Source organism: Maylandia zebra, linkage group LG15 (genome assembly GCF_041146795.1).
Source record: "Maylandia zebra isolate NMK-2024a linkage group LG15, Mzebra_GT3a, whole genome shotgun sequence".
Classification (NCBI taxonomy): Eukaryota; Metazoa; Chordata; class Actinopteri; order Cichliformes; family Cichlidae; genus Maylandia; species Maylandia zebra.
The window spans coordinates 14,696,843-14,719,376 of record NC_135181.1 but is presented as its reverse complement, the minus strand read 5'-3'; the positions used below and the strand labels follow the sequence as shown (position 1 = coordinate 14,719,376).

General features: G+C 39.2%; 1 protein-coding gene across 1 annotated transcript in view; it reads right to left on the bottom strand.

The window, feature by feature from the left end:
- Positions 1-22,534, bottom strand: part of ppp2r5a (protein phosphatase 2, regulatory subunit B', alpha isoform) — a 59,773-nt gene that overhangs the window by 18,164 nt on the left and 19,075 nt on the right. Inside the window, exons 2-4 of the mRNA XM_004550421.2 lie at positions 14,738-14,934; positions 1,207-1,308; positions 998-1,090 (exon numbers count right to left, since the gene is read on the bottom strand). Coding sequence (XP_004550478.1) covers positions 998-1,090; positions 1,207-1,308; positions 14,738-14,934 — 392 coding nt within the window. The remainder of the gene's footprint in view (positions 1-997; positions 1,091-1,206; positions 1,309-14,737; positions 14,935-22,534) is intronic.

The window sequence follows — 22,534 nt, the reverse complement described above, 5'->3', positions numbered from 1 at the left end:
GTCCTGGATTTGCCCTGGAGTCTCATACCTCTCACCTGAGCAGAGATCAGGTACCCAACCTACCCTACCTCTAGACTGAGCGCATCAAAGGAAGTTCATTTCGAATTATAACGTGAATATGCTAAATAACAAAGCAAATAAATAATTATCAAGGACCAAACTATTGCTAAAAGACTTAAAACACAATGGCACTTTCATTTTTTCTAATATGTGCTGGTCAATAATATACAAGCGGAGAGAAATCAGTGAACTCTATATAAACAATATCAGAAAAATGTTCATCAAGAAAGGTTACCATCATTTTTTTGTGAACTGCTAAAGCTGCAAATGTTGTGTTGTAGCAATGCTCCACACATAATGTTCACAAAGGTTTATGTTATCTTGTCTGGTTTTAATTTATTGACCTAAACACACAATTTCTTATTTCTTTGAAATCCCTATAACCTGGTCGTGGTATGGTAATTTAGAAACTGCTTATTTACATCATCATCATCATTATTATGAAAGTTGTCTGAAGTGTTCTTTGGAGGGGACACATACCTAAAAATAATCAAAGGCCTTTAATATTACAACTACACTAATGAAAACAGTGGTTGGAGACTGCTCCTTTTCCTCTAGTGTTGCCAACTCTTGAACCACTTTAGACGTTGTTGCTTTGGAAATGATTTCTTTGAAGACATCTTGCTTTAAAAAAAGGTCTGCAGGCCAGTTTCCATCTGTAATGGGACTTTTTTGTGTCAAAATGGCAGTAACACAGAGTCAGTGTGCTATCAGTCTTCCACTGAATGGAGCCAAGTTAGCAATTGGATTCAATTGAAGCCTGAAAGCATCTGCAGTCAGTCTAAGTTGGACAATGAAGGTTTGGAGACAGGTTTCCTCCCATCAGGTAACCTATGAAATCACATCAAAGCAGCAGGTCTCCACAACTACTTGCAATCAGTAAAATAAATAAAAAGAATAATTCAATGCACCTTCTTTTCAACAAACAAAAACCCACCTGCAGAACAAACTTCTGATCAATATATCTCTTTGCAATGCTGGGTTGGAAATCTGGATTCTCCAAGAAGCGCAGAAGAAACTCATAGACCAGCTGGAATATCAAGAAAAATTCCAATTTAAATAGGAATATGCATTTTGCAGAGGTTGTGACATAAAAGTATTAAATCAGAACGGTTCAAATCAGAGAGTGAAACACAAGATCCTTACTTGTATGTGAGGCCATGCAGCTTCCAGAGTGGGCTCATCCTCTTCTGGGTCAAAATCCGGATTGTCACTTGGTGGGAGAACCCGGAAAATATTGGTGCAGATCTGCATGGGAAAGGGAGAGATTCATTAACTTAAAACCAAACCAAATGAAAGTCGAGGGTTTAACTTTTAAGGAGTACATGGAATACAATGCAGCAGAAGAACACAACATTATTCACACGTGTTCTTTACTTCTAAGCTTCTCACAGTGCGACCTGGATTTTCTGGCTTCTCTCAGCTTTTTATGTCTACAGGTTTTTTTCTCGTCTCCATTTTCCCACAAAGTTTTGTTGTGTTTAACCAACGATGCATTTAGTTCCCTGATACTAGCTACCTTATTCAAAATCTGTTACTATAATTGGCTTTCACTAATGCTAATTCTCACACCCCGCCTTGTTTTCTTTTATTTATTTATTTTTTTCAATCGAACATTGTAAAGTAGTGCAAATGATCATCATGTCCTCATAGTGTGACAAAGCTCTTATTGAGTTTAGGTACAGATATTTTGTATAAATATCAAACAACTGATGCTACCTGGTGGACCAAAATAAACTCTATAGTCCACTGCTGTATGGCCTGATTGGAGAGATGAGATCTTAGTGATAAGATCAGGCCAGCTAAAACAGCAGTAGAGAAAGGCATTCAGGTAGGTTTGTGTATTTTGTTGATTGTTTAACATGATTATTTTTTAACTGAAATATCATGGAATTATTCAATGAAATCCTTAATCTATCAATATAATTAAAAACCAAGTGAAGGTGCTGGCCAACACAGGGAACGTCAATGTTTTTGAACACGAAGCCTGTCTCGCTGGTCTGCCCCCTATGCAGGTGCAGGCAAGAGATGAAATGAGAGCTCAGGCTCAGAATAACAGTTAAATATTCCTTCACGGGATCAGAGTTGGAAACCTTGTGAGTTTTATTTCCTCTACATCAATGCTGTGTGTTAAATCTACACTGCAGGTATGTTTTAAGTGAAACCCTAATTTTGCCTCTTTTGTAAAATTTGCCACTTGCACAGACTACCTTGTGAGCTCTACACAGAATGATGCAGAAGTATAAATTAAGCTTTAGTCGTCTTGTCTGCACTGAATAGTGTTTGATTGGAGCTTTTTTTTTTTGGGGGGGGGGGGGGGGGGGGAGCTTTGCTGTAAAGGATAAGGGTATGCTTGGTTATAACGCAAGAGCAAGAAGAAGCTTTGTAGTAAAAATGAATAAAAAGGCAACCGTTTTATCCTCATTTCTTTATTCTCCATACTTGTACTTCTGCTGCCAATACAGGACAGCACCTGCAAAAAGCCGCTGCCAATTCTGCATGAGTTGCAACCCCTTATTAAAATTCTATAGCAGAGACAATCACCGGTAGACAGGTCACCGTCACCTTGTTATTTTTAGCAAGAGTAAATTTGAGAGTGACACACAGGGCAGCAGGGTGCTGGAAAAGCTACCATTATGTGATTGGATGCACACTGTCACGCTGAAGTGATAAAGACAACATCAAATTAACTATTGGCAGCTGGAAAATCCAACTGACACTAATGGGAAAGGAAGGCAGCAAAGAAATTTAAAACCAGACAGTAGCCCAAATTCTGACAAGCTCAGTAATCCACTGAAAACTTTCTATCCAAATGCAGTTATTACATTTACACAGCAAGTCGGAACATTACTGACATCTTACTAGAACATATAATTAAGGTTTGTTACACAATGCTATCAAATAACCAGATTCTACATGGATTTGAAACTACAATCTATAAGCCTTGCTCTGTTTCTGGGACTCTGTCATAGTCCCAGAAGAACTATAGTAAAGTTACAGCACTTTGATTGGTTGTGAAAACTGCAATTATGCTTACACAAGTTTTCCATTTCATACCTCAAGAGGAATGAAGAGTTGTAATTATGTAGTAATTATTGATCTACAGATTGCAAAAATGAACTGATACTGATGTTTAAAAAGAATTAAAATTCTAATGCTAATTTTTTTACAGTGCACTTCTTCCTCAATAACAACTATATCTGACCTTTTATTTATTTATTTATTTATTTTTAAGTCTTTTTGGCTTTTATAATTTTGCCACCACAAAATTAATGTCACCTTACACATAGGCATCGACCCCTGACCGATATCAGACCCATCCAAAGCAGCAGTTCTGCACAAGTGTCTTAAACTAAGATGTGCAAGATGATCCCACCCTGCTTCAATAATGTTGAGGTCCGGGCTCTGGGGAGGCCAAACATTGACTCATAGGGCTCCACTGTGTTTTTCTATCCAGGTATGCTTTTAGTGCACTGGGATCACTGTAATGCTGAGAAATGAAGCCATTGCCAACCAGATGCATCCCAGATGGTACTGCATGTTGTATCACAGTGACCTCCTCAGTACATTATTGATTATGATTTATTTGGACTCAAGTTTCGACTTACCACTAGATAAGACCAGTTTCTCATGATTTTCAGGCCAGTTCTTGTGCAAATTGAGATACGTCAGCCTTTTGCTTTGCATCTGTGGTAGATAATTTTTGGGCCTGCCACTTCTTTTGTCCTGTACTCGTCCATTCCCCCAAAAAATTTAAAAGGAAAACCTGCACACCATGCCTATATCTGTCAAGTTTTCTGCCTGATAAACTGCATCATCTTTGGCATTTATCATTGATTCCACCAAATAAATGGCCTGTAATAAAAACAAAATTTGTTTTTGTGATAAGCTGCTAGTAACAAAGTGCCTAAATATATCATTTAAAATTGGTTCTTTGCCAAGTTGTCTGTTGTGTGCAGACACAAAACCTTTTCCTTGAGTTAAGTGCCCTTTTTATGCTTGAATGATTTATATTTAAGTGCTTTAAAAAAAAAAAAAAACATTCCTCTGAAAATGGTCAGGTACAAGGACTGAAAATGAGTGAATGTCCAAAATAAAAAACTAAAAAGCACATAGGAAAAAAGTGTTGATTATGTGTAGCAGAGATGTACATTTTCTGTAGTTATATGCCGTTTTGATTCTTGTGAATGCAGATTTTCCTTGTGATCCCTTGAGGAAAGTTATAAGGCAGGAACGCTGAGATGGACAAAATTAACAGTTTCTCTCAGAGTGAAATGATTGCTGCCAAAATTTCCATCTGTCACTGTCAAAAACCTCACTTGATGCATTTTTTATAGGTCAGCGTCTTTGTGGAAAAACATTCACTTTTTATTTCGTGCATGTGAAGCTCCCTTCCGTGACTTGCTTGGCTGTCTCAGAGTTGCCTTTGGTTTTAAAGCCCCTTAAAACATTTCTAAATAAAAAAACACAATGGACATGACCAGATTATAGTCTAAAGCTTCAAGCACATATGCCCAAGAACATGAACAAATGATGATTGCTCTTGCAACAGTACAATCTCTTTCAATTCGATTTATAGCCAAAATGTATACTTTGTTTTGTCCATGGAGCAACAGCCTGAAAGCAATCTAAATTACTCAACTTGGACAAGCAAACAAAACTCTGGACAGCCAGTAAACTCTCCACCCCACTTCTAAGAGATGAAATATTGTTGTTTATTTGTCAGAAATTTTGTAGCCTAAGACAGTGGCTCAAATACCTATCAGATTACATGTGTCCTGTTTGGTGAAGGGGTATAGGAACAACACTTTTTAAAACAGATTTTATCGAACCTACTTTACGATAAAGAAAGGGCTTAAAAAATGCTGAACATCTTTTATATTGGATTAATGCCGATTTAATCTATGGAGGTTTTTACAGGATTTGTGTCGGCTGAATCTCAGGCCAAGTCTCTCTGAGCTTATACAGAGTTGGTGGGAGTGTCCACTGAGCATGGTAACCTTCAATAACAATGCTTAGGTTACTGTGACATCCAGATGATCCAGCTTTGATTTCATTACTATTTTAGTCTAATTTCACTATTAGCTGAAAGGAATGTATGACGTTCAATCTGGTGATGCCACAGCCCATCCCCTTCAAGGATGAATGAGCCCTTCAGCTCGCCACTGTTCCTGTACTGTGCTGGTATTTGCCTGTGTGTCCTTCCTGTTTCATTAAAAGAAGTCTGATAGTGTTGTGCAGCTGCTTCTGTGAAGATGAAAACACCACCTGGCAATTGAAACTCCTTTACATTAAGCATCTTGTGCATTCTTTAGCCAAATGCTGACAAAATATTGGTAGCCTGAAAATGTTATACTTCTTCAGTTGGAGATTCAGGTTGATTGTTCTTAGGAACAGTAAGAAACAAAAACATTCACTATCTGCCAGACCCAAAGTATCCAGTGTATTTTGGTTTCTAAGCTAAACAGGAAAAAAAAAAGAAAAAAAAAAAAAGATTATGTTTCCCTGTTCACCGACTCATAATATGGCCTGTCAAATTTCAGAAAATAGAGAAAGATGTCCATCACTTGTTCCAAGAGGTAACATGCAAAACCATATTTGGGGTCATTTGCACAGGAACCAGAAATACTCAAATTTAATATACTGGACCTAGCAAGTTTTAGCAAAACCTAGAAAATCTAGGTAATCTGTTTTTAAGCCATCTGGAAAAGAATAACTTTCTGTTCAACAACTAGAAGTTAAAGAACGGATAGCATATCTATATTAAGTGAGGACATGCTTCCAGCTCCTAACTACTCTGGTTTATTAAGGCTGTTGTGTTTTTAACATGTTTTAATGCTCTGTATATTGTTCTATTTAATCTGAACAAGCACCTAAAAAAAGAAAAAAAGAAAAAAAAGGGAATGGTCACCGTTGGCCTCTCTCGGTTTTTATTACCACTATTCATTTTAATGCTCAGTTTTAAAACCTTACGAGGTAACGACAGCCCAGCCCATGCAGCAGTATGTTGATGGTAAACCTTATATTGTGGATGGCCTATCTCAGCTGTTCTCCTGACTGAAGTTTGGTCCGGTTACAGCATCCTGCCATGCGATTGCTTTTGTCTCTAACCTTCAGGAAACCATCACGTTAACTTTTATCAAGTGGGGAAAAAAAGTTACCGTTCATCCTCTAGCTTCACTGTGTTTATGTTATGCTAACCATAGCTGTGTAGCTAGGCACCACATAGCACATCATTATATACCAACTAGCCCAACTGCAGCAAAACTAAAAAAGTCACTGCTGTTATTTTTGTCTTCAATTATGTCGGAAGAGAAAGCAGAGCTGTACGTTAGAATTTTTTCAGAAATCTCTCAATCAGAACATAGTATATCATGTTTGGGTAGAAACTAGTGAACCAACTTCCTGCTAACTTCTAACTCTGTTAAATGTAATAAATTCTGTTTTTGTGGATGCCTGGATGTTAAACTTAATTGTTACACCTGGTAGAGCTGCAATGCTGATCATTTTATTAAAGATGAAAGAATTTAGACAGTTTTTAACTCTCAGTGTTGCTGCAGTGTTTGCTTGACTTTGGGACCTGAAGAGGAGTTTGGACCCGGAAACGGCCAAGGACGTCAGACTTAAAGACTAGATAAAGAAGAGACTCATTCAGGTGGTGGCTTATTGTCACGTCTCCAACCTCATTCTTGCAACGAGCCAATTGGCTTCATTGTCTTTGCTGCTCCACTTCTGCACACATAAAGACCACTAAAACACTTCTCCAAAAAATAAATAAATAAATAAAAAATTCAAAGCTGAGCTGTTTACAGCCAATAGCAAATACATAAAACTTAGTGATTCTATAGTGACTCCAAATGATTAAACATGGAGGTACCCACGGTTGATCCTCAGTGCAAATACAGCAGCATCCAAAAGTAGCTTTAAATACATACAACACTACATGCATTTCCATCCATTAAAAGACACAGACGCTGTGTTATTTAGTCAAATTCACAAAAGAACACAATAATGGTGGATTAATCTGTAAGAGGAACATTACACAACATATCGCCACCTACTCAGGTTTTTCCAGCAATCCTGAATAATTAGGTACAGGCACATCACATAACCTTATACTTATACCTTCTGCATGATAATTACATGCAACACAGCACATCCAGGTGAGCAATAAACTTTCCCAAGGGGGCACAATTAGGGCTCAACTATAACAGCTACTCTTCTCAGTAGCAGTTTAATATTGACCAGAATTGAGTTCCGCTTGTAGATGTGACCCTCCACAACATCCCTTTTTCTCATGTAGCCTCTTGGGGAAATTCATTTCCACTTATTAAGTACATAAAGATTTACAGCTTCAGGTCTGACCAGATCCGAGGATGCATCACTTGTTTTTAGGTAACTTTCCAGATGCCTGTAAAATATATTATCCTATAGTAGGGTTTCTGCCAGTGTAAATTATAAGGTCCCACTGGACTCTCAAACATGACTTCGATATATTTGTATAATTTAGAAAAAATGTTACAACCTTCAAGTCAGCAGATCTATCTTGTTGCTTGTACACATGTAATGTATTTTTTTTATTTTTTTATTTAAACATTCAAAAAAGGTAGAAAAAAATAAAGTTAAAAAAAAAAAAACATTTAAGGGACCCAGAAAATATGATATGGCTTAATACCATTGTGTCTATTCAGCTGAAATCAGTCCACTTATGTCTACTTCAATGAGATTAAATATGACAGATGAAGGATGAAACTTGTGCATCTGACTTCCTCATCGGTCCTCTAGCAGAAACACTGATCTGTAGACTATGCCGAAGTTGATAAGATAGATAAATGACCTCTATTAACTTTTCTTGGTTGGAGACAGATCATTGACTGAGCTGAAATCAGATGACAGCCAAATGCCCACAACAAGAGTAATGAACAAGGAATAATCTGAACCACTGGTAGTAAGGTATTTAACATCTCAGAAGAGCCGTAACTTCATTGGCTATTCTTTGTCCTGATTCACACCGTCTATGTAACATATTTCACCACGCAAGCAGCAGGCATGCTTATTTAATTCCCCAAGTCACCACACAATATTGAAAAATAACTACAGTTGGACAAAACAAGACAAAATACTGTAGGAGGATGGCAAATATGGGAGGCGAGTGAGAAATTTTCACGCAGGGGAAAATGAAGCATGTGAAAGTGACGTAGGAGGAAAAAAAAAAAAAGAAGCTGTTCTTAAGTGACGGTGCTGCAGCTGAAACCAGCGTAGGCTCGCTGATGATGGGAAGCTGGGTCAGTCTTAGGGTGAGCGCAGTAGCAACCAACACCTAGCAACACACAGGATGAGAGAGGGGGAGGAGGATGTGGCAAAAGTGCAAGCACTGAATGCAGTGAATGAAAAATGTAGGAGATCAAGGGAATAAAAGGGGAGTTATCTCATTTTCAGCTAAACCTGCAGTCTTTCCATATGACAAACTAATGAAAACTGTCTGACAGAGGTGAAGTAACACTAATTACAGAGCTGTCAGAAAAGGCAAAAACCACCTTTCACTCAGATGAGAAATCTTCCTGTTGTACTCCTGTGATCAAAGCAGTCCTCTCTGCAGCAGAATCACTGCCATCACTTTAAACACTCACCTCTTCATTATCATGTGACGCCAAGCATGGAGTATGCAGGAGAGCTATTATCAAACCAGTTTTCTGATAGTGCCGCTGCTATTTGTCTAACCTCTTTCAGAAGCCTGTCTGTACAGACAGCTGTGAACTAGGCTTACCCTTTAAGCTCAACCCATGTTTCTCTATTATAAGCAGCACTGACAAATGAGATTATAAAGAAATGACAATGCCAGGAGTGTTTAAAGTAACAAACCTGATAACCTGCTGGTGAGGGCAGGTTATCAGGTTGGCAGAGATCCAACCTTGAAAGAAAGCATCCCCCTTTTGTAAGAATTTATCCAATTCAAGGTTACAGTCTCATAGTCCTACAATGGCTTGTTTTTTTATTTATTTATTACATTTTCTGGTCCCTCAACTCGGTCCGGTTCCTAAAGGAGCTGAGCAGAGGTTTGTTCACCTTCTGGGTGGAGCCCAGACTTCCACACTGCAGCCTGACCACCTGTTACTTATCACCCTCATTAATAACCTACATTTATGGACCTGTTTGTGCACCCAGTCTCTGCCCGATTGTCTGTCTGGAAATCACACTTACCTATGTTACTCATGCAAACTTGTCGATTCCCTGCGCTAACTCCTTTGTCTCCCTGCTTCCTTAGGTGAAGTGTGGACCATTTACCAGAATCAACTACCCATTTTGGTCGAGCTGGTCCACTTCTCACTTCTGCAAGCACCTTTAGCGGGTTCACCTTCTCAACTCACCTGCCTGCTCCGATGTTCTCTGCTCTTGCGGAAGAACAAAGTAGTGGCCTCTCCCTCAGGATTTCTCCCTCAGCTTTTTAATGCTTCTTTTCCACTAGCACCTACTCGTCTCAAATTAACTCAACTCTACTCTTTTTTTAGGGTTTTTCATTAAATGGTAGTACCTGGTACATTTTTGTTGCCTATTCGGCCAGGGTTCCAAGGGAGCTGAGTCAAGCTGAAAATGTTAAGTCAAAAGACTGCATACCACTGATTTGGCCAGGGACTGACCTCATTGGATGAGTCATGGGAGCAACTTCTCTACAAGAATCAAACCCGCCACATTTGAAACTCGGCATAAATAATTACGTATTCCTATTTTCAGTTTCTACTATAGAAGTATCTACTGAACAATTGTCTAGGCCATGAGCTAACTACTGTAATTTTTCACATTTGTCATGTGGGAAAAATTTGCATATTGTTGAAACTCAATTTCTTTTTCTCATAGTAAGATTTGTCAGGGATTAAATGCATACTTTAAATGTGTCATTACACTGATAAAAAGCAGAGTTAGACTGGTCTGGCCCAGTTAAAATCAAAGTGGGCTGTATGCCTCAATGTCCTACATTGTTTTGTTGTATTTGTGCTGCATACAAATGAGGTCACGGGAACTTTGGACAGCCTTGCTATAACGACCCCACTGACAATGTAGTTGTACTCAACTGAAATGAAACACTACCGAAGCAGAGTTAAGTTAAAATGAGTTCAGGTAACCTGAACCCTCTGCACTCACACTGAATACACCTTGTGAAAAATCATGGGAAATAACTCCTCGAGTCTCCCAGAATACTGGCTCTCTCCTCCTCCGTGGTCTGCCCCAGTTCCCCAGAGTCATCTTAAAGTCATCTCTCAGTTTATATTTAAACCTGTTGATACGCTCTTCTTGACTCGTGCATTTGAGTCTACCATTAACTACTGGTCTACATGGCCCATGACATACAGGGGAGGCTGGGCGCAGCTGTCACTGATTGATTGGTGTCTTACTAACCATGTTTCTACAAACTAAAACGCTAAACAAATTGCATCAGCGTTGACATTTACTGCTATGAAACGGTCATCACTACATTTTGATTTGAGTTGTTGTTTTTTTTTGTTTTTTTAAATTGCTCTCCCCGCTTTTCATTCAAACACTTTTCACACATCATGATTGAAAAAGTGCAAAAGCATATTTTGCACGCATCGGATCAAAGCATATTTTAATGAGCAGGCAAATAACTAATAACTTGTATATAAATTATAAATTAACCACAACAGCTATTGCTTTTTAATGGCTTAATATGATTTATTATGATGACTCTAGGAGTGAAATTATAACACATTCTTTTGTTTTGTTTTTATTACTTTGAATTAATATGAAGCAATCTCTCATGCCAGGCCGAGGCAGATGGCAAAATAACCATCTAAAAAGCTTTTATTTACCACGAAACTGTGGATATTTGCCATGTGTGCATGCATATGCGTTTAGCTAGTCAACTGTGCCCTCCCTAGAGACATGGAGCAACATGGAGGCAAGACAGGTGGCGCAAAGATGGTGTTAAGCAAGTAGATCACAACTTGCCATTACTGTGAGAGCATTAAAAGTTTAACCACAAAAATCTGAAAGTCAGCGTAATATTTCTCTTTTAATGGTGAGGAAGCTTGAAGTTTGTGTGCTGTGCAGTTGTAAACAAGTTTTGCTTTTTTGGCTTCTTTTTCTGTTTTAGTTTCAAAAATAGAACAGAACATAAACTCTATGTGTTTAAAGACACATTGGGGTTTGGCAATGCATTTCATATTTCTATCAACTGAATTATGATGACAAGAAAGAAAGACACCAAAGGAAAAAGAAAATATGAAAAAGAAAAGAAAAGGGTCACCCAGACAGAACCAGGTCACTGCACCCCAGCCACCGCAAACCTATGTCTATATTTTTGTTCTAGATCACCCACAACAGCATAAAGAGGAGTGGCCCACAGACCGGCTGTACTTCTGACACTGCCTCCATCTGACAACAGACACTCTCTGCAGGTAGAGAGGCAGTCCATGGACTGCCAATGGACTTCCCACGTGCTACTACCGCTAAACCATTAACTGAGTAATTGCACTGTTAAAAACACCTTAAGAGTTACAAATTTCACATAAATCAAACCCTAAATCAGTAGCTTTAAAGCATGACATGAACTGCTGCCCACATTAGTAAGTAGACTCCTCGACTCAGCTGTGCCTGTGCTCACGGGTATCCATCATGATGATCTGCAGTGTGGAGTGAATCACTGCAGCAGTGACTGTTGTGTTTCTAAATGCTGCACATGACTCATTACTGTACTGTGGGAGGAAATCGGGCTGCTCAGGCCACCGGCTGCAACCACAAGTCTATACCATGATAAAACCTAGTATGTCCAGCTCACTATTCTTACCTTTGAATCATACAGTGGGGCAAAAACGTATTTAGTCAGCCACCGATTGTGCAAGTTCCCCCACTTAAAATGATGACAGAGGTCAGTAATTTGCACCAGAGGTACACTTCAACTGTGAGAGACAGAATGTGAAAAAAAAAAAAATCCATGAATCCACATGGTAGGATTTGTAAAGAATTTATTCGTAAATTAGGGTGGAAAATAAGTATTTGGTCACCTCAAACATGGAAAATCTCTGGCTCTCACAGACCTGTAACGTCTTCTGTAAGAAGCTTTTCTGTCCCCCACTCGTTACCTGTATGAATGGCACCTGTTTGAACTCATCATCTGTATAAAAGACACCTGTCCACAGCCTCAAACAGTCAGACTCCAAACTCCGCCATGGCCAAGACCAAAGAGCTTTCGAAGGACACCAGGAAAAGTATTGTAGACCTGCACCAGACTGGGAAGAGTGAATCTACAATAGGCAAGCAGCTTGGTGTGAAAAAATCAACTGTGGGAGCAATCATCAGAAAATGGAAGACGTACAAGACCACTGATAATCTCCCTCGATCTGGGGCTCCACGCAAGATCTCATCCCGTGGGGTCAAAATGATCATGAGAACGGTGAGCAAAGATCCCAGAACCACACGGGGGGACCTGGTGAATGACCTGCAGAGAGCTGGGACCAAAGTAACAAAGGTCACCATCAGTAACACACTACAACGGCAGGGAATCAAATCCCGCAGTGCCAGACGTGTTCCGCTGCTGAAGCCAGTGCATGTCCAGGCCCGTCTGAAGTTTGCCAGAGAGCACATGGATGATACAGCAGAGGATTGGGAGAATGTCATGTGGTCAGATGAAACCAAAGTAGAACTTTTTGGTATAAACTCAACTCGTCGTGTTTGGAGGACGAAGAATACCGAGTTGCATCCCAAGAACACCATACCTACTGTGAAGCATGGGGGTGGAAACATCATGCTATGGGGCTGTTTTTCTGCCAAGGGGACAGGACGACTGATCCGTGTTAAGGACAGAATGAATGGGGCCATGTATCGTGAGATTTTGAGCCAAAACCTCCTTCCATCAGTGAGAACTTTGAAGATGAAACGAGGCTGGGTCTTCCAACATGACAATGATCCAAAACACACCACCCGGGCAACAAAGGAGTGGCTCCGTAAGAAGCATTTGAAAGTCCTGGAGTGGCCTAGCCAGTCTCCAGACCTCAACCCCATAGAAAATCTGTGGCGGGAGCTGAAAGTCCGTGTTGCTCGGCGACAGCCCCAAAACATCACTGCTCTCGAGAAGATCTGCATGGAGGAATGGGCCAAAATACCAGCTACTGTGTGTGCAAACCTGGTAAAAACCTATAGTAAACGTTTGACCTCTGTTATTGCCAACAAAGGTTATGTTACAAAGTATTGAGTTGTATTTTTGTTATTGACCAAATACTTATTTTCCACCCTGATTTACGAATAAATTCTTTACAAATCCTACCATGTGGATTCATGGATTTTTTTTTCACATTCTGTCTCTCACAGTTGAAGTGTACCTCTGGTGCAAATTACTGACCTCTGTCATCATTTTAAGTGGGGAACTTGCACAATCGGTGGCTGACTAAATACTTTTTTGCCCCACTGTATGATATTTTGAGTATTACTCTCTTATCTTTGCATGCTCCAAGTGCTGGCTCACAGGGGGTCGTGTGATTGTTCTAGTTTCTTCTAATATAGTAAGGTCTTTACAATAAAATATTAAGCACCTTGAGCTGACTGTTGGTATGTAGTGGGGCAATAAATAAAACTGAATTAAACTGAATCTCTGAGAGCAGTCACACCAGACAAGGAACAGAAGCACATATCTTATCTTAAACCCAGAGTGAAAACTAGCACATTCCAAAGAATGTTTTCATCTTCCATGACTACCAAAAAAATACCTTCAGCAAGTTGGATTTAGTCTAGTGAAACTGCGCAAACTTTTGTTTTAAAATCAACTGCCCCAAAATAACAGCAACATGCTGAGACTTATGTTAGGTAGGTGATAAAGGAGCTTTGCCCTATCTAGTATATTCACACCAATCGTGACTATGTGCATAGTTTCCTCCCTGAGGACCATCTAGAACCCGGGGAGGGAACAAAACAAAAAAACAAAAAACAAACAAACTATACCATACTTACACATTTAGCAATTCATGCTGCAATTTAAATGATGCAACAAAGTTCCTGACTGCGGAAATGCAAATGTGCAAAATTAAACCCTAAAATGAGAAACACTTCTACCCTTAAAGTAAATAAAATCTGAATTCTTAAAAAACAAAGAAATGTATGGGCTGTATTCAAACATTAAGTGTTATACAGCTACCTTTTCTGTAGTTCATCACAGAAGAGGTTTGTTTATACACAGTGAGAAGTGCCGGAAGGGTTGAATGTTTGCTTTGAGGAAATCAGGGGCTGGGCTGAGACAACCCACAGGCCAGTTCTAGTCCTCGAGCCGTATTTTTCCCATATGTGTTCTACTTTAACAAACACTGCTCAACTTGTATTCAGAGGAAGGTGAAAGAGCCTGAGAGCAGGGAAGAGGAAAGGGCAGAGAGAAAGAAAACTTTAAATAAATCAAATAATATTGTGCTCTTTCTGTGTTTACAATATGGCCTTTGTGCTTAAAATGGAAAAGGGTTTTGCATGAGGACAGGAGCATGCACCTCGTGCGTTGCTGGCACGCCTGTCTAGACACAAGATCAGCCTTCATTTTTAATCCTGCTCAAGTGTACAGGATGTTACATCGGGACACAGATGAGCCATCTATTCTATTAAATAATTAGCCGGTGGGGATTAATTGCGGCTGTTGTTTAGGGAATTGCATGAGGTTGTTTGAAATGCATGTGTGCAACCTCACCATGTTCGTGATCTCCGGGTATGCTGGCTCCACCAGAACGCCCCTGTTGGTCGAAACGTAATCCACAAGCTCGTTAAGTGTGGCCCTCTTGATCTCCTTGCTTTTCAGGTCAGTGACTGAGTCCAGGAAGTCAAAGAGCATGCAGCACTGTTGGAGTTTCTGGGTGAACAGTTCTTGCTGCTCTGTGGACGGGGCATCTGAAATCACACAAAAGGAGGAAATACATTGATTCACTGCTGATATAGTCTACAAAGCGTTATTTTATTCCCCATTGAAACAAGTTATAGATAAGAGTCAATTTGGGATAATGATGTAAATGGTGTGAGTTGTTTGTGTGACAGGACATCTGCCTAGGCTGATTTTTGTTCTCGGCAATTCAAAACAATACAGTATGAGTAGTACACAGCTTCTCTGCTGATCAGACGGACAATACAACAAATGTATTTGCCATGCAGAGGCAACCTAGTCATCATTATCAGATATCCCTAACTCAGCTCTGACTGTGTGAACAAAAGCTCCACCCACATGAGGCAGTGGATGAGCTGACAAAGGCCATGTATCAGATCAATTTCAAAAGAATCTTTATTTAAGTCATGCAAAGCTCTAGTAGAGTCCATGTGAGCAGTACCAGAATAAAACAGATCTACATCCTCCATGTGTATAAATATTCAATATATATGTTGCACTGATTTATTGATCACCAGAAAACTTTTGTAAATCGATTAACTTTAAGCCATATTTTTATGCAACTACTGCAACCTATGCTGACACCAGAAATCCTGAAATGAAGAGGGTTCTTATTATGTGATTCATACAGTGGCCATGAGAAGTCAAACTGACTGCAATTTAACAAAACACAGACAAATAGAAAGAAAAAAAAAGAAGAAAAGAAGACCCTCCCCCCCCCCCCCCCCCCAAAAAAAAACTCTAAGAAAGGAAGAAAGAAAATAAGAATTTGGGCTGTGCGATATGACAAAAATCTCACAATATAAGACATCTATTGTCCCGATAACGATATAAATCACAAAAATGTAAGATTTTCTGTAAATTCTGTGAATCTCGGGCAGCTCGACTTGCGTGAAGTGTTTCCAGCTGGGCGTCGTGTACCTGGAGTAGAGTGTTTTAACCGATGCATGAAACAATACATTTTTAGACATAAGTTGTAATGGCCGCAGTTTTCTTTGTGAGTATTTATTACACAGCGTGCTGCGGGGAAAAGTCTCAACAGGATCTTGAGCTTTATTCTGAAAGGTTTATGTGGAAAATAAACAAGCGGTCTGTAGTGTGGTTATATTAAATATAAGAGAAAGAGAGAACTTTAAGAAATTAATATAGCCACTACAGTGACCATTAAAACTGTGAAAAAATATTGGCGTAAAGTTTATTTTTGCTGCACTTCTAATGTGTTTCATTCAATTTCTATTGTGTTTTGTGTGCTCTTATAGAGCTTTTCCATTTGCTGTTATGTTGCTAAGTTGCAGTGCATATGCCCTCAGGGCCACTGTAATATCTTATCATATTTGATAGACAGAACAGTTGAAATAATAAATTACCAAATCATTAAAACTATAAAATTGCAGCCTTAAAACACGCAAACACATTTGTGGTCTCTCAGTCTGTTGCTACAGAATCTTTTAAACAGAATGAGCAGCCAGGGTGAGAGACTGTGTTATTGAGTGATATTACATAACTGAACAGACAATACCCCCATGAAATGGTGAGACATGTGGAGATCTCACAGTGAGGCAGAGCCAAAAAATTCACAATGACTTTGACACGTAGTGAAAATTTTCCAGCAGCGTTGACGAGGTACTTATACAACTGAACTCTGCTGGCCAGACCACTGGCTGCTGTTCAGAGTGAATTCAATATGGAAGTGTAACTGTACCAATGCTTACTTGTTAATAACGACTTTGCCTTAATGCCAATTTTCCAAAGTATCAGATCGCAAAGGATTCCATACAGAAAGGGCAGACAGAATACCAAACTGGAACAAGAAAGGTAAAAGGGCCATGATGCCCCCTGCAGCCTAAATGTGCTGTGGTTAAAATGACCCATGGATAGCTCCCATTTCCTCCCAGTGAATGGTAGACATGTGTCAGCCTGGGTGCCATCACACTGGGCAGTCATGCTAGATTTAAACACACAGTATTATCTAGGGAGTGAGGAGCACAGAGTTAAGCCTCCAAGAACGAGCAATACAGCTTATGTACAAAATAAATACGGTAAAGTACGTTTCTCAGTTTCCCCACTGCAAATATTTTATTTGTCAAGTAATGACGCGTGGGGCTATTGTACTGATATACAACAGCAGTTACCTGATGCTCCTAAGACTTAGGAAGTAAATGATACAGTACTTTCAAGAACAAAATAAAGAGTTTGCATGTCAGCTGAGTCAAAGTAATCTGGCCTGACTTAAATGACGTATGCACCACTTTATACAGAGGTGTCTGGATGTTAACCTGGAAGTAAAGACAGCTGATGACTAGAAGTGATAGCAACTTGTACAGATATGGTGTTCAGTGGTCACTAAGCCTCAAAGTACCAAACATTTTTGCTTTTTTGTTCCTTTTTGTTTGTGTACATCCACCAACAGAAAAAGAAACACTCATAGGGAAGCAACAGACTGATACTGAGGACCACTGCATTTGAGGCCAGCCAGCAAGACAACCTGCAGTGAAAATATGAGATTGGAATAATCAGGGCTAACTGGTTCCCAGCAACTGTCATTTCAGCTTAAAAGGATAGTAAATCATTGTCTTGGAGGGATTAAAAAGAAAGAAAGAACAGAAGGAAGGAAGGAAGGAAGGAAGGAAGGAAGAACACTAGCCTCTGGACTAGTGCAGACCTTTAAAGCAACTTAAAAATTATATTCACTGGGGTTGAGGCAGTTTATCTTGGATAAACAGTGTGTGTGTGTGTTCGTATGTGTGTGTGTGTGTGTGTGTGTGTGTGGGGGGGGGGGGGGGGGGGGGTATCATTCAACTTGTTTCTATTGTTAATGATCACAGGGTTTGTGGGCTGTGAAGTTTTATTTCCCCCAACCAAACTGGAACATCCCAAACAAGTTTAAGAACCAGTGGGTTGAGGTTAGGTGACTGACTTCATTGTTTTTAAACTGCTTTTGGGGGTCAGTGCTTATTATTCTGAAGCAGCACACAATCATTTTTAGAGCATTTCACTGAATCTGAGCAGAAAGTACAGCTATCATCAATAAACACCAGTCACCAAGTTCCACTGGCAGCTATAATCCCTCCAGCATCACACTGCCTCCACCATGTTTCACAGATGATGGGATATGCATGGGATAATGAGCCCTTGCCTTCCTTCTCTATACGCTTCTCTTCTTCCCATCATTGCTGCAGCTTCAGCGTCACCCATACAAGTCATCCATTTATCTATCAATATGAAACAAAGGTATTTGCTAAACGCACCTCTGTTCCTTTGAGTCTAAAGTTAAACGTTCTTCAGTGCATTATTAATATTTTTCTCTCTAAAGCACAATTCATTTATGATTTTTCATGGTCATGCAGAAAATGACAAAGCTCTCTGCCACTGCTTGACGGAAACAGAAACCCTTCATTGTCTGTTTTCACATACTCAGAATATGTTTCATGTAAGAGATTGCAAAAAAAAAAAATTCATCTCTTTAGAGGGAATTGTCTTTATTCTCCCAAGACCAAGGATGGCTGGGCCTACTAGATACAGTCTGACACTGTGGATGCTATCCCCAATGTGGAGCTATTTTTGCCTTTCGCATACAGATGCATTAGTGCACAAATTCCTTAGGGTGCTTACCAAGGAAGGAAATATTTCCATTAGAACCAAGGAGCCATGAACGAGAACAAAGAACATGAAAGCATCTGCGAGATCAGACAGAAATACCAAATTAATCAAGCTGCCAAAGATGCAAAGTTTAAAGCAGCAAACACTCCTTTTATTCTTAAAGATAAAACAGGACTCTTGTTGTATATCGAGTGACTTTAGTATAGCCAATGGTAGTCACTTTTTTTTTTTTTTTTTAAACACTAATCCTACACAACTTTAGAAAATCACTTACACTGTCTTGATGTAATTTAAACGGCATACATGAGTCACAAAGTGAATCTGGGCTTGAAAAGAAAAACAGATATATAATTATTCCTTAGAGTCAATTTTGGTAGCTCAGTAAAAAATTCATAAATGGCTTTAACTGTGTCTCGGCTGATCTCTGCAGGCACTGAACTATTGAATCTTCTGAGTATGAATGCCTCTACTGAGTGAATTTTGATGGCTGAACAAAAAGAGCCCTGAATTATAGGTTTAACTATTCATTACTGACCTTTTTGAACATCTTCAAAAAGACAGAGGGCCTTTAAATTACAGAGAAAGGAATCATGATTACTCAGCATTACACAGCAGTTAAGAATAGATGTCATTATTTGAGAAAATACGTTTAAAAATAAATAAATAATAATATTTAAATCCAGAGATTAATTCCAAAAATATACTGATGATTGGTTTGCTGAAAACTCCAATACTGAAGTAAGACAGCATGTCATATGCTCTACATTTAGCAACACCAGACTAAATGTTGCCGACCGCTGTCATGAAGAAACCACATGTTGCACAAAACTGTTAGTAACAGTATTTTCTGGGCTCCATTTTACATTGGTCAAATTTCTTAAAGCTTCTGTAGACAGACAAATACCACAAAAAAAAAAGAAAAGAAAACAAATCTGAAGGATTTGTCACTGTTCAAGCGTTTTTGAGCATCAGACTTAGAGAAACAAAGCAAGTTTGGTCAGGAATGTGTCATTGTTATTAACAAACTCTACAATTACATCAGTTTTTGCAGTAGTAGTATTATTTGCAGAAGTATTTGCAGCAGTGACTTTCTTAAAAGCAGCAGTTTTGGGTTGTGACCAGTGTAATGTATTTTCAGTATCATCTTAAAGACACTTAAATGTTTTGCATGAACAACTCAGGCTGTTTCACAGAAACACTGTGCACTGTGGAAGAAGAATAAAGACCAGATTTGATGACAAAACAGGAAATATGATCTCAGCTCCACAACCACACAACTGCAGAGTCTAAACACGGCATGAATTATTCAATTACCCACGAACAGATGAGCCACAAATTAAAGAAGAAAAAAAAAAACTTAATGAAGAAACACTAGAAATGAACATGCTACCATATGGAGTAGAGGTGTTCACTGAATAGCTTGACAAGAATGAAAAGTCATAAAAAAAATATTCCAAATAGTGCCCACGTTTTACTTTTAATGTCAAAAACCTTCTCCACTATGCACATAGACTAAACATGTTTAGACCTTTTGCATTCATAACATTAAACTTAACTGTCCTTTTACCAAAAAACAAAAAAGACACCATAAAATGTTAGGGTGTGCGTGCACAGAGAGTCAACACACAGTCATGGTTTTACAGAAAGCTATGGTAAAAGGAGATGAAGAGCTGAAGTGGAAGCATTGTACAATTAATTGCACAGATTGTACAAGTTCAATATTCAATAAGAGAAGCATCCGTTCCAGCAGAGTACATAATTACATGCACCCAGTGATTTATGAGCATGAGGGCTCTCATTAATATGCACACAGGGCAAATATCTTGTGTTCCCTCATATCCACAGAAACTAAACCAGCCCACACCAATCAAAAGCACGCACGAACTAAGCCCCTGCATCCAGCAGGATATCTGGGTCCACATTAGTTTGCAATTTTTTTCCTGCTTCAATTAGTGTGGATTTGTGTTAACTACATCCAAGGTACGCTACACCCCACCTCTGGTAATATGATCCAAATATATCTATAACTTCTCAGGGAACCTGCTAAACAATAAACAATGTCAATAACATCACCTTCCTTGTGGGGGGCCAACCTGTTTAAATTATGTTCAACTATCAAACCACTTTCATAATCCTGTAGGTTAGAGCTGAATAGAACATGTCAGTTGGGTCTTCATTTGGAGTTTCGGTGAAAGAGGACAACAATTTAAACACGAGGACTATTGTCAAAACCTAATCATTCAGATTGAATTAGTTTAATTGCCCCACCCTGCAGGAAGTTGTTAAGATGTTTACAGATAAGAAATGATGATGGGTATCAGTTTGTCCAAGGCCCTTGGTTGCACACAACAGCTCTCCAGTGACCACCTATTAGATATGAGAAGACCTGATTTATCACAAAGGCAAATCCTGCTTAAATATGGTCATGATATCCAAGGATCTCTGAGCAGAGCACCTAAAAGTAAAATTCTGCTATCACTTCTTAGGATTAATCAATGCGAAAACATTTTTGAACCAAAGTTGGAACTCATCAGCCAAATTCAGTCCTACGTAGGTCAGCCTCTGATATTAGCCAGACACAAAAGACTGCGCAAATCTTGATGCCAACTGCAACATGCAGGATGGCTGGTTTTATCACAGTGGGCAGTTTTCACAGAATTTTAAAATATCATCTGAATATCATTGATGCTGGAACACAAAGAAACAATGTACTGAGATTACTGCAGTTACACAATCAGTTTCCATTTTAGCATCCCGTGTTTCATTGCCCCAATGAGTGTTTTGTTGTGCCCTTGATGAACAGTGCTCTGCAACAAAGGGCAACAGTCCAACGGGAAAGCACAAAAGCAGTATTCAGAGGGAACAAACAGGGAGGATTTTGGCATTGGATATAAAGTTAAAATAGAATTTAACACTATTGAAGGTGATTTTATTAACAACACGCTGCTGACATAGCTATAAAAAGCTGTAACAGCTGAACTCAAGTGTTTAACCTCTATTTACATTTTGATGAATACCACTGTGCAGCTACAGCACTTAGTGTCCTCTCTCAAATCCCCCCCAAAAAAGAACTTAGTGCCTCACAGTACTCTCATGCACACTATGAGGGAATGCATCACGTCCCTGCTTTGATATTAAGGCTTGCGTAGTGGTTTATTCAGGCTCAGTGTTTGGCTCTAAACAGCCAAACCATTAACTAATAACTTAAATAAATAAAAGGTTAGGTTTCCCTTTCTTCTGGGATAAAGATGTTTAATTATGCTGTGGAAATGTTATGAAGCTGATGATGAACAGCCTGAGATGGGGAACTTCAACAATGTATTTTTTTCATTAGCAAAGCCCAACTGAGTTAGGAAGAAAGACAGAAAGAACGTATCATCACTCCTGCAACACGTTGAAGAACAAGAAACACACATGGCAATGGCAGTGAGCGAAAAACGCTCTCAGCTGTGGTTACACTTGTCAAAATTTGATACAATATTTGTAGTGCAAAAAATGCAAAACAGGCCAACACATCTAATCTGAGGAAACAAGGTCAAACACAAAACATCTAAAAGCTGAAGAGTAGGAAAACATCTCTGTCCCTAGTTTCTCCAAATCTTTGTACATTTCCTCAGATCCATTTAAACAGTTTCAGCCACTTCCCTTCAGGAATTTCCTGACATATGTGAGTCCTCATTAATGCTATGATTTTGATTCCTTATATTGAGATGATGATTGTTATTCTGTCACTGATAGGTTCAAAAACTGGCAAAAGAGTAGCCTGAAAGGCACAGCAGGTATCCACGGTGCTGAACAGGCTGGTTCACTTTAGTTGTGCTATGTCGACACGGCATGTAGGTGCATTTCTAGGTAGGGTTATACCATAGAGTTTAGAGGGGTCTGCAGTTACAATGCAGCAATGACAGATTTCTCACTGAAGCATAACACCCCAAAAGATGTTGAACCCATGCATGATGATGACTTTTAGTGAGACATCAAACAGATATCACACTTATTTCATGGTGCTGG